Source organism: Aspergillus tanneri, assembly GCF_003426965.1.
Source record: "Aspergillus tanneri strain NIH1004 chromosome Unknown AapTan_1_pilon_pilon_pilon, whole genome shotgun sequence".
NCBI classification, from domain to species: Eukaryota; Fungi; Ascomycota; class Eurotiomycetes; order Eurotiales; family Aspergillaceae; genus Aspergillus; species Aspergillus tanneri.
In genome coordinates, this window is record NW_022984628.1 from 730,828 (window position 1) to 744,422 (window position 13,595).

Sequence of the window (13,595 nt, forward strand, 5' to 3'; positions counted from 1 at the left end):
AGGAGGGGCTTGATATTCGCAAATACCAGATCAAAGGATATGCAGAATACGGATGCTTCTATGTAGCACGGCGATTCTATGGCAGGCACTTAGATATTAAATATATTACCAGCTGCTCCTGTCCACCACTACCTATTTTGTTGCTTTATGTCTCGCGGACCATATCGAATAAGGTATTATCTATTTTATACTCTGAGAACAAGTTTACAATTAGTTAAAGTGGTTCCCGGGGCTTACAGCCATTGCGAAGGCTTAATACACATACACTCTAATTATTACAATCTATTACTATTCGCCTGAACAGCTGCTTATGCATATTTAAATATAAACGGACTACCGTCCCGGTTAAGTTTGCACGTCATCCCCTTTGTCAGAGTTATGGTCTCCATAATAAACCACTGGGCAGTGTGGCTCGACAAGACCAGGTAGTCCTGCAGGAGTGGCAGACTATCCTTCAAATCCTAGCAGCGAATATTCAGCCTCGGTCACTTCGACTAAGTTTTATTTGTGATACTAAAGACTTCCAAACTGCGCGAAGCATTGCTAAATCTTTAGGATGTCTTCCTTTGCTTCGTGACTATTCAATTCGTCTCGGCCACAACCCAGACACTTTAACCTATTCTCTAGCCCGATCCATACGCCTTCAGCTAATAGACCAAATACCCCAGAATTCCAGCCATCCTACCACACCACACCTGCCTGATAAGATCTTGGAGCATATCCTGTTATTTACCGACCTTGTGGCGCCATTTCAATGGAGTGGTGTTCTGTTCTGGGCTTAGTCCCCTTTAACTGCTGCAAGATATACACTAATTTCCTTAATAACTACTGCTTCTCCTTCTACCATGCAGCCTATGCAACTAGGTGTACCTATTAGAGATTGCCCCTTCCCCTTTTTCTGGTCTGTCAGAGGGTGCATAAGGTCGCCACTTCAATATTTTACTGCTATAATACTTTTTTAATCCCCACCATCCGCCGCAATCGTGTTGCATATTTTACACAACAATCACCCACGGTCCCTGTCCTAACCACGCAGTTTTTAAAAGACTTCCATCTAATGCGTTTCCACACCTCCGCTCTAGCCTCCCTTGACTTTGGGCCCCAATCTGTCTTCACCCATCAACAAGCTATAATAGACTGGAAACAAGGCATTGATATAATAACCCAAAAAATTGACTTCTCGAACTTTACGCTATCACTTCAGATTGACACAGCCAAAATCCTAATAGCTCAGGAGTCAGTTAAAGAGTGGCTACAAGCATGCCATATATTAGTCCAGCCATTAACTCATGTGAACAGGCTCCAGAGATTCTTTGTTTATCTCTCTGGCCCACACGGCCACGAACTACAATACGAGACCGTGCTAGAAAGGACCGCTTGGGGATAACTATGATGCCATGCAACATGGAAAATATCATGCAAGGCTCCATGGCACAATGGCTAGGAAAGTTTAAAAATTTTTACCCACCTAAAATTATTCGTAGTTGAGTTAGGCTGTAACTCTTTGACCCATAGGGGGGCCTTGTACTTAACATTTGGCCATCCCACCATTTGTGGGCCAATTTACCCCAGAACCGCAGAAATTTGTCCTGTCTGGGAAAATCAGGGACCCCAAAATCTGTTTGGGTCTTCGGTCCAAACTCTTGAATTCTGCACAGTGTCTTTTATTTGGTGGCCCCAGTTTTTGGTGAGTGTGACAAGTCGTTTTATTTGTTCTGCTGATAACCTGCTGCCACCTGTGGACTCCCAATTCTCGAACCGTCTTGGAGGGCCTATGTGTGGATTGGCTCATAGCAACTTAGTGCAGTGCAACTTGTGGAATGCGTGATTCTTGGGTCTTTCAAGTAATTTATCTTTGGAGTAGTTTATTCTAAGTGTACCAGATCTCCACATTCGTAATTTGGCTTTTATATTGCCCTGTATGGAGGATTTACCCGAGGACGAATTTATTAACATGCATGCTAGGGAAACCAGAAACTGGATATGTCCGAAGGAGTGATGGAAACGCCTTAGAACCTGGCATACCCGAGTATGTAGTTAGGCCTAGGTCATACCGAAGATTTTCGTGGTCGCCGTCCTATACTATCAAGATTGCCGACTTCGGGGAGTCATTTTGTACACGCCACTTGTCCTAAAACTCTTCACATCCTGTTACCAGTTAGGGCTCCTGAGGCTATTTTTAGAGATATCTTGGACTGTCGTGTTGATCTATGGAGCATGGGTTGTCTGGTAGGTAGAATCCTGAAAAACCGGGCCATTAGGATTAACATGCATGACGGGCTTTTAAGCTTTTTGTCTGCCAACCACCCTATAATAGTTTCTTGATAACGCTTATAATCCTCGTCGGTCAAATGCGAGAGATGGCAAGTAATACCCTACCTAGTAGATAGGAAGATATATGAAAGGCAATAGATAATAGAACTATTACAGAAAACACAGGGCCCGCACTTTAAGAACTGCTAGAAGAAATATACTTTAATAGTAAGTGTAATAAATACTTGACAAAGAAAAACATAAAGCCAGGATATTATTAGAAGATTGTTGCAGTTTGAGCCGTTGACAGAGTATTAGTGGGGGAAATTTTGGAGGGTCCTTGGTTTAGAGAATAATTCGTGTTATGGCTATTGTAACGGCAGGCAGATTAGATAAATAAAGTTATTAGTGGGCATACCAGTAATAGCTCTTAGGGCTAAGCTGAAACATGCATATATATAGGCCCTGGGCCGACTTAAAGCCACTGATAGACCAGGTTTCCTACCTAGATCGCTTGGAAAGCGGAAGACAAAAAATAGGAACAGCGATGGTATGTTAGTTATATCTAATATCTAGGTAAAGGAGGTAATAGATATTATGTAAACCACTTGTTAGGCTTTAACAAGTTAACACAGTCCGCTTATTCCGGTAGGTAGGGAGGTGTTGTAATCGAGAAGATTGTTAAGTTTTATTATAGATAGATATATCTCTCTTTATACCTTATAAGTTGGTTTCTAAGTAAGGCTTTTTAGCCGCAGATTTATCGAGTCTGTTGTATGCAATTGTTTAAGGTAAAATAGTGGTTTATTTAGCCTCCACTGGTAACTAATTTGTAGTTTAAAAAATGGATAATTAATATTTAATAGTTAAAATTTCACAATTTATATAATGCAATTGTATTATTGCCTTTCTTTGAATATTTAAGCTAAGCGCCGCTTTTATTGCTAAATTAGTATTATATAACTACAAATATATTCCCCCTTTCCCACTCTGATAGCAATCAGTATGTCCCATATCTCTAAGCCTTTTCTCTTGCGGCGAACAACTTTCATCGTAATCTTAGACCACCCGTGGATGTCCTTGCGATAATGCTAGAAGTAAAGGCGTAATTAAACTCTGACAGCCACTGCCGGAACATAGTGTGAGATGCACTCATGCAGCACATAAGCACAAGACCGTTGGCCGGCATGACGGCGGTATCAGTACGAAACAAGGAGTGTCTTGAGCGGCGAAGACTTGTCTGGCATACAGTACCACCCTGCGTTAGATCTAATTATGTACTAGTCGTTATATGCGTCTTAGGGCTCCGTCTTTTAGTTTCCCCATAATGAGGGTGCATACATGACTAGTGGATTCGTAAACTCAACAACTAGCTCCCAAGCCGGTGTAGAACCTTGAAGTGGTGGATGAGGCCAGCCTCATCCCAGAATTCTGTGACCTTTATTGTAGGAGTGAAAAATTACTACCACGCTGTTACCATCGTGCTGCTAGCAGTATTCCTAAGAATAGGTCCTACGGCGGACTGAATCGAGCACGTGGATAAAATTCGTAATTTGTAAAATTTCATTTAGCAACGCGTAATTAAATTTATCCGTGCAGTTTGCTTGCTTCATCAAAATTATACTGTAGTGGAGGAATTCGGGGGATTGGCACGTGACATTTGTATGGATAGCTATTATCTTAAGTCCTCGTTCGAAGAGGTAATAGACAATCAACAACCTTCTCACAGACCACGGGACGCAGTTGCGTAAAGGGCATGTTGTCTTTTCTCCTGCCAGGAACTTGTGGGCTCGGGGCCCACAACTTCTGAACTGTCTAAGATTGTCTCCTTGACCTACTCCTTCGGAGTTCTACCATTTCCCTCTCATTCAATACATTTTAATGAACTAATATCAAGTGAGAAATAAATGATTACCAAATTGATTGCGATAACTATTAAGTACAAAACTAGGTATGAATGCCAGGCATCTTGCTCCCTGTCATAATCTCTCTTAAATTCTATCTATCTATTTATCAGTTCACTTAAAAGCAATGTTATTAGTAAATATATTAAGTGGATTCAAAGCTACTGGCCTTATTCTTAATTCTTCAGCCGTGATGTAAAGCTAAAAATCAAGTTAAAAACACCAACTCCACTATTTTCTTCAGGCAGCAACCAGTTATTTTACTTGGGGAAAATACCTTATAATCTTTATTAGTTAAATCGACAAAAAGAGCAACTCCTTGAGATTTAAAACCAAGGCATTTTTCCATTGATTGCTGATACTTTGCTCGAAAAAGCTATAAAAAGCAATAAGATTTCTATGCAGCAAATAGCTTTATTAAGGGATAAACTTTATCGACGTCAGGCAGGTGATAAGTACTAAACGGACAAGAAAGAGGTGGCTAGGCAGTTTATTTAAGATGCAGGCAGTCTAACCACTGAAAGGCACTACAAATAATGCAGGAAAGGGAGAAGGCAATTTAGGCAGAGACTTAGGCACCAAGGCTACGAAGGCCCCCTACATGTAGTAATTGCAATATTCAGGGCCATAATCAATTAAAATGCCCTACCAGATAGTACTACACTCGTTATTTTATAATATATTTCATTTGTATGGCCATATAGACCAAATATTATCCAAATGGTGGTAGGTGGCCGGGGCGGTGAAAAACTTGCCATTCGGTGTCTGGTTACGTTAATCCAGTGAAACGGAATAGCGGTATCTAACGGTTGACAAAAAATAATCGCAAGGGAAGAAAGACTATCAAACAATAGAAACAACCTTACTCCTTGAATACTCCATCATCTTCTCCAGAATATCCAAATACGCCGCTGTCACCCCATCAAACCGCTCCTCCCCAAACACCCGCTGGTCATACTTCCATTTCAGATTATAGCCTGTAGCGGTCTTCGACACCTCCAAATGCACCGCATAGTCAATTGGCATCCGAACCTTACTCAGCGCCATCACCATCCACCGCATATGCTTGTCGACCACATTGGTGGTAGGTGGCGGCGCCTCAAAAGGCTGGAACAGAAACAGTGCTTGAGACGCCGCATCGTCTCGCTCCCTGCCTAGGGCGTTGTAGATATCAGTCAGGCTGACGTTGCCGTTCTCGGTTGTCTTCCAGAATAGGGACTGGGTGGATTTAAGCAGATCGCGGATGAGGGTGTCGGGGGAGAATGTACTCCGGAAGGGGAGGAAGTTGGCGCAAGTCCCGGCGATGGTTTGGGCTTCGGAGATGTCGACGTTGCGGCCCGTGATTAGGTTGTCATACGTGACATCCTTTTGACCGGAGAGGCGGGCGAGGAGCAGCGCGAAGGCGGTTTGGAAGACGATTGGAACGGTCACGCCCACGGAGGCGGCAAAGGAGTCGACACGACGGTCGGTTGTTTTGAGCGTCAGTGCCGAGGCGATGGAGTGGGTGGCACTGGGGAACGGGCCGGGAGCATTGGCTAGCAGGCACGTCCAGAATTCGAGGTTTTTCGACTTGTCTGTGGCCTGAATATAGGAGACGTAGTCGCGGAAGGGGACGGTGTCCGGAGTGGGCTGGTTCTTGGCGAGGGCTTTGAATTCGTCATCGAAGATGCGGAGGAGAGTGCCGTCATACATGGCGTGGTGGATTTTGAGGAGAAGGTCGCGGGTGCCGTCTGGGAGGATCAGGAGCCGGTACCGGATGAAGGGGGTGCCGAGCGTAAATTCGGCGTCCCAGGCGGCGTTTATGTGTTGCTGCTTGTCAGCTTCTGAGGTGCAGTGGATGATCTCCAGGTCGAGGACGGGGTTGGCGAGGACGACCTGCAGCCAGCGCCCGTCAGCCTCCAGCCACATGGATCGCAGGATTTCGTTTCTTGCTGTCAGCCTGGTGGTGACTTCGATCCAGTGGTTGAAGTCGATCACCTCGGGGAGTGGTCGGACGGTCTGGCATTGCCAGAATTGCTCGGCTTGGGCGCCACGAACGAGGAAGTCTTCCACTCCTGGGGGGGCCGGGTAGACGACTTCGACATCGGATGGTTGGACTCCAGCGGCGGAGAGTGTCGCGTACACCTCATCAGAAACGGGGACAGACACATCCTCTACCTTTGGCACGGCTTTCTTCACGGGCTTCATGCGAGTCGCCATCTCCTGTAAGAGAGGGAATGCCAGCACGTCACTGACGGTAAGCACATGGCCCGCCGCCTTGCACTTGCTGACGAGATTGATGGCCGTGATAGAGTCGCCACCATGGGCGAAGAAGGTACTCGTGCTGCTGATCTCGCTGGTCTCCTTGTGGAACAGACCAGCCCATAGGCTCTGTAGCGCCATCTCCTCTGGCGTGACCGGGTCCACGAACTCGGCCTCGGCGTCGACGTTACTATACTGCTGCAATTCGTTGCTATCCATGGCATTCACCCATTCCACAAGCTTCTTCCGATTTGCCTTCCCCGAGGGAAGAAGGGGCAAGGTGCCGACTGGAATCCAGATGGTCGGAACCATGTACGGAGGCAACGAGGTCAGACTGATGCTGACAGTCGTGAGTGTCTCGAAGGTGTCCTCGGCTGGCAGAATTCCATTGGGGTTTCCGGGGTCGACCACACAAAAGGCAACCAGCTGCGGTTTCTTCTGGATCTCGACGACGCTGGCAATCGCATGCTGGACCTTATTGGTCTTCAAGATCGCCCCCTCAATCTCGCCCAGCTCGATGCGGTGTCCATGGACTTTGACCTGGTTGTCTTTCCGCCCAAAGCATTCAACGCGGTTGTCGGGGAGCCACCGGGCGAGATCACCGGTTCGGTAGACTCGCTCAGAACCCCGGAGGACGAATGCCTTCTCCGTCGCCTCGGGCCGGTTCAGATATCCGCGCGCGAGCTGCGTCCCACTGAGACAAAGCTCGCCGACCCCGCCGTAGGGCGCCAGTCTCAGGCTATCGGGCTCGAGAATCATCGAGACACAATTCCGAAGCGGATGGCCGATCACCTTGGCGTTGCCGCCAGGCGGGATGTAGCCTGCGTTCGCGAGAATCGAGGCCTCCGTGGGTCCGTAACAGTTCATGACGACGCAGTGTGGCGCCCAGCTGTCGACGAGATCGGGAGTCACCGGTTCTCCGGCCAGATATATCCCGTGCACGCCCGGTACGTCGGCAGGCTGGAGGAGCTTAGCCACGGTGGGAGTCAGGAAGAGCCGGTTCACCTTCATCGAGTTGATGACCAGGGCCAGATCGGAGAGGAGGGACTCCATGGGAGCCATGCAGAGGGTTGCGCCCGCGCCGAGGGTGCAGAAGATATCTCCCACCGAGACGTCGAAGACGTAGTTGGAGAATTGCAGCACACGCCACTCCCGATGCCAGCTCTCAGCGAGAGAAATGCTTTCAATCCCCGCCGCGATGGAGCGATGCGGAACCAGCACCCCCTTCGGCAATCCTGTAGAGCCGGAGGTGTAGATTGCGTATGCCAGGTGATGGGGTTCCAGGTCTGGGAGCTCCAGGTTGCGGTCGCAGTACTCAGAGACGTCGACATTGTACACGTCCACCACCTCGACCGCGCGATCGGCCTCGTCGAAGATTCCGCGCAAGTTCTCGTCCGTAAGGACCATCGTGGCGGACACGTCGCTGACGATAAAGTTGTTTCGCTCGGGGGGATTATCCGGATCCAGCGGGACAAAACCCCCCCCGGCCTTGAGGATGGCCAGGATCGAGGCAATCATCTCAACGGACTTGGGCAGGCAGAGAGGGACCAACGTGTCCGGGCCTACTCCTTTCTGGACCAAGTATCGTGCCAGCTGGTTGGCACGGCTGTTCAATGCACGATAACTGACTGCGTCGGCCTTTTCAAACTCAATTGCGACGCGACCGCCATCCATCGCTGCGATGGCCTCAAAGCCATCGTGCAGGAACCTCGCGTCCGTGGTGGCCGGCGTCGACATGTGCTGAAGATACAGCGCCTCAGAGGGTGCAATCAAATCCACCTCCCCCAACCGGGTCTGGCTGTTGTCCACCATCGTCCGCAGCAACTGCGCCACCTCCTCGATGATAAAGCCCGTTCGAATGGGCTCAAGATACCCGGACAGCCGCAACTCAAACTCCCTATCGGCCTTCTCCTCCACCTCAAGGCTGTTGAACCCAGTATCCCAGACGGGTCGTTCGCCGTATGGCTCCAACTCCGTGGCGCCGGGGCTTGCATCGGTCTTCACGAGGAAGTTAACCATGGAATCGAAGAGACTCGAACTTTGGGCCGATGCTTTCAGTGCTCGTCTGAGTCCAACCTGCGAGAATTTGGCTACTTTCCACAACTCGTTCTGCACTAACGTCACAACGTCTCCAAGGCCCATAGTGGGCTCCAGCCGAACCCGGATAGGGACAGTGGTCATGGTCGGTCCATTCAGATCCTGGATCCCCGGGATCGGAGCATCGCGACCCGAAAGCGTGATGGCAAAGGTAATGTCGGCGCTTCCCGTGTGCTTCCAGAGAATAATTGACCAAGCGGCGTACATAAGTGCACCGGTCGTGACGCCCGCAGAGGCGGTAAAAGTGCGAAGGTCATACTGGATGGTTCGCTTGAGAGCGTTGAACGGCGCAGCTTCCGTTGTAAGCAGCGTTGCAGCAGCGTTCTGAAGGTACCCGGACCAGAAGTCTGCGGCAACGTTCTCATCCAATCTCTGGGAATGACGGACGAAGATGTTGAAGGGGGGTCTGACCACTAGGGGCTGATTGTGGTAGACAGCTGCTGCGTCTTGGAAGAGGAATTTGGAGGACCAGAAGTCAAAGAGGGCGTGGTGCATGGTGACAATGAGGATCTCGCCGTTGACAATGGCGGCTCGGATCGGAGGCTGCCCGAGATCCATCTCCTGGGATGTATTGTGCGATACGTAGTCTTCGATCGAGATGTCGCAGATCATCTGCCAGGGGAGCTGGAATTGCCGGTTCACGGTCTGCAGGAAGGTTGCGCCGTTCTCGAGGAAGCTCGTTCTATAGATGGGGTTCGCGTTGATGGCTTTTTGGAAAGACTGCTGCAGCCTGGGTATCTCGTATCCCTTAATGTTGAAGACTCGGTGATACACGTATCCGCCGTTACTTCGGTGCGCGGAAATGATCCCCTCCTGGAAGGGCGTAGCGTGGTATGCGTCCTCGTAGATTGTTGGGTCAACGTCTGGTCCGCCCTTGATGAGGCTGTACGGGGCTGGCGGCTCTTGATCAGTTTGCGCTATCACCTCATACTTGAGAGAGGCGGCTGCAGTGGCCAGGGAATCTGCTCGAAGAAGGTCTCCCAGTTCGGCAACATAATTAAACGGCAATAGCTCGGAGACGACAAGCAGCGCCTTGAGTGAATCTCCCCCGAGGGCCAGGAAAGACTGGTTGGCCGTGATCACATCTGCGGGAAGACGAAGGACCTTGGCCCAGACCGTCTGGAGGACCGTTTCCACCTCGGAGAGCGGCCTCCCTGCTTGGTCGGTAACCAGCGACGCGCCGATGAGATCAGACCGGTGCATCGCCTCGATCTGTTTCCGCAGGAGAAGCACGTCGGTCTTCCCGTTGCTGTTCAGAGGCAGCGTGTCAAAAGATAACCAGTACGCAGGTGTCATATAGGAAGGAAGCCTGGTCAATGTCGCCTGCCGGAGGTTGTGGACCAGCTGGGCCCACGGCAATGCATTTTCCGGCGAGATACAGGCGACAAGTGCCTTCTCTCCCTCGATCGTAGCAGCGATAACCACCGCGGCACGTACAGCCTTCTCCCTACTCAGCAGGGCCGAAATCTCGCCCGGCTCGACCCGCTGGCCGTGGATTTTAGTCTGGAAGTCAATACGACCGATGATCTCAATCGTGCCATCTTCCAATCGGACCGCCATGTCACCTGTCCGGTAGAGCTTGCATCCCTTCGTAAATGGGCTATCGACAAAAGCCTTCTCGGTCAGCGCCTTCTTGTTGAGATAGCCACTGGCGATCTGCGGCCCTTCGAGACACAATTCACCAGGAATCAAGAACGGGGTGAGCTGCCGCGTGTCCGGATCCAAGATGTAGGCAGACGTGGTATCAGATGGACGGCCCACATTGCGACTGGACAGCTGATCTGTTGGGCCGATTTGTCTTCCCCAGTTTAGCTGGGTACATTCGCTGAGCCCGTAGTTGTTTTTCAGCTCCACATAACTAGCCCAGCGCGCGACGACCGCGGGGTCGGCCAGTTCGCCGGTGAGGTTGACTCTCTGCAAGGTTGGCACCTGCTCGGGGTCCAGCAGAGCGATAGTCGACGAGGTGATACCGAGCGTGTTGACCATCATTGCATTGACGAGATTTGTCAGGGAGACTTGCAATTTTGACCGGCCCGCGAGACAAAGACAGCCGCCATTCGCCAGGGTGGAAAGGATGGTCCTCTGTGCAGCAGAAAAGACGGGATTGTAGAAGAGTAAGTTGCGGTTGTTTTCAATGGCAGGTGCACATTGAATCCCGGTGGAGGCAGCACGGTGGCTTAGAACAACACCCTTGGGCACGCCGGTGGAGCCAGAGGTGTAGATAATATAGGCGGGTTGCTCGGGGTCCAGATCCAGACACAGGTCGGATTCATTGGACGAGGACTGGAGGAGATCTTCCACCAGGTAGGCTTTCGTATTTGGGAGTTCGTTGATGAGGTCCCCTTGTGTAAGGTAGCACGGTGCCTGCACATCTTCCATGATATACGCCTTGCGGGCTGGCGGCTGGGCGGGATCCAGAATCACATATGCGCCTCCGGCTTTCAGAATCGCCAGTAAAGCAATCACAAAGTTGACCGAGACATCCATATGAACGGGAATGATTGATCCGGGAGCCATCAACCCCGCCAGCTGATGAGAGACGCGATTGGCGGCAGCGTTCAATTGCGCGAAACTCACGGCCTCGCTGAGCTCAAACTGCAGAGCCGGCTCGGTGGCATGATTACAAGCCTGCTCTTCAATCAAGGTATGGACCAGCTGGGGAGGGACCTGTTCATGCGAAGATCGAAAGCTCAGCAATACGGCTCTCTCGTCCTCTGAAGCCAGGCTCAAGTCCATGAGCGGGCCGTAGGGGTTCGCGATAATCTGTCGCATTACCTCCCAAAAGTGCTGGAGGATGATCTTAGCTCGAGCCGAGGGATAGTTCGAATCGTGCATCATGGACACCTGAGCGGTGGCAAAGTCCAACGTGACTTGCATGGAAACATCCAGTTGCGGCAGAGGGTCCACGGGAATTTCTGATTCCAGCACGATGAACGTGGATTGCACGGCGGTAATGCTGCCGCTGTGCTCCTCGATCGCTCGGCCACCGAGGAATGAGTACCGAGAGGCTGTCTTCTTTTCGTTCTCCAATCTGCGGAGCGCTTCCAGGGTCAGCTCTTCCTCCGACAGGCGAACCCGAAGAGGAGCGGCCACATCCATTGGACCGACGATGTACTCCGTTGGGTCGAAGCTGCAGTCTCTGAGATTGGTGTAAAAGGCGACATCCTGGGTCTCGAGGTGGCGGGATAGCGTCGCGGCCCACCCAGCGCGAAGCATGGTCTTCACACTGACCTGGTGCTCCTGTCCGAAGTTCTCCAGTCCAGAGAGGAGGCCCATGTCGCCCGAGACTCTGGTCTCGATGACTTTTCTGTCCGGATCCGAGGAGCCCAATAAGCCCCTGCCATGGTATCCATCCAAGTACCCATTCCAGAAGCTGATGGCCTCATCACGGTCGCGGGTCGCGATTGCTTTGGCATAGTTGCGGAAGGGGATACGGGCTGGAAAGGGAAACCCGTGGAAGAAGAGTTCGAAGTCATGCCAGAGCAGCAGGATAGACTTCACGTCAATCAGAGCACGATGGTAGTGGAGAGTCAATACCGGTCGGTTCGCGCTCGCTTCGTAAAAAGTCAAGTATGGCACCGTCTTTTCGAGTGGCTCCCAGCTTCCAAGACCCATGGGTAAAACGAGATAGACCACTTTCTGCCGCCAGGAACCACCATCCCCGCTGGAAACAATGACTGTGCGAAGGATGGGATGATGAGCGGCCACGGCTTGCCAGGTCATACGGAGCCGGTCAATGCTGAAGGCCATCTGCTCGGGGACTTGGAAAGAGAAGGACGTCCATCCAGATTGCTGCCCCAGTGACGAGAGGATCTCCTGCTGGACCGGCGTCAAGTCAAACAGTTCGCCATCAGCCTCGGGCGTGCTTGAACCCCCCCTAGGGCTTGGCCGTGAATCCACTCGCGGGAAGACCTGCTGAAAAATTTCCGGCACAGTCAACGGGGGTTGATAGAGGGAAGGAAGTGGCTGATGCAACGCCATGGTTGATAAAAGAACAGTAAAATATGAAGTCTATACGTCTATATATGAACTCAACGAAGTGTAAAAGAAGGTGTCAAAGATAGATGTAGAGGATAAAGCCCCAGGACGTCTATACTTCAGAACAATGAATATGTCAGTCTGGTCTTCAAGCTCATCGCCTGCTCTCGATTGCTCTGCCTCTTTCCGTAGTGCGAGACTACTCCCCTTTATAGAGTTCTTGGGCCAGCTGGAACTCTATACACCTGCCACCTTCTCTTCCAGGGAGGATCTCTCTCTCCAGCGGGTTCTCCAACACATCTCCACGTCTCCCACGTTTTTGGTCAATGCCGACATCAGCTCTACCATAGCCCCTCTCCTGTGCATCGAACAAACCCGTATACGTCCGGCATCTCGACAGAGCTCCATACCGATGATGACACACCCACTTCTGCAATGGCACAAGTATATTAGAAATCAGGATGGAGCACTCGTTTTCAAGGAATCCAATCCTGTAGAGTGTATTACTGAGTGCTAAGGATGGAGCGTAAGCCTGAAGAAAGCTGGTGCGCATGTTTTTTGTATAGATGTCGGCTGAAAAAACGCGATTCTCGTTATGATGACGAGTGAGACCACTAGTTTAAGCCGCAGGTGAGAATTTAGGGCTCAATTCTGCACAGGAGAGATTAGATCAGAACCACCCTGTTGCTGCGCTCTCAGGGAAGTTCACACGTGGGCGTACCCACTACCCGCCAAGATTTCCCAAGCACATCTATTTCCAGAGGGATAATGAATTTACTGCGAATATCCTTGTAATACTGGATAAATTCTGCGAACTTAGCTTCCTTGGCGCGTTTTAGGCCCCGGGCGCCCCCATGGTGACGCCCATTGTTACACTGGCCAAAGGAGGCTATGGCAGGTGGCAGGATGAGTGGACTCGTTTAACGCCAGCAACCTAGTACATAGTATGAGTTATGTGGGCCCGACGGAGCTCGACTAAGCTCCTGGTTTGGCGCGGTCTATTTGACGTATACGAACAAGTCTATGAGATGAGGGAACTGATAGAGATGCATGATTTTGATTTTGATTTTGATTTCTAATGCAAAATAAAGACAATTTGTGGATTTGTCACGTCTGCGAGAA

The 13,595-nt window shown here is 50.6% G+C and overlaps 1 protein-coding gene across 1 annotated transcript; it reads right to left on the reverse strand.

The window, feature by feature from the left end:
- Positions 1-5,000: 5,000 nt before the first annotated feature.
- Positions 5,001-12,476, reverse strand: ATNIH1004_002288 (Nonribosomal peptide synthetases (NRPS); the record flags this gene model as incomplete). Its single annotated transcript, XM_033566983.1, has 1 exon — positions 5,001-12,476. The coding sequence occupies one exon, from the start codon at positions 12,474-12,476 to the stop codon at positions 5,001-5,003; it is 7,476 nt and encodes a 2,491-aa protein (XP_033428978.1).
- Between the last annotated feature and the right edge of the window lie 1,119 nt (positions 12,477-13,595).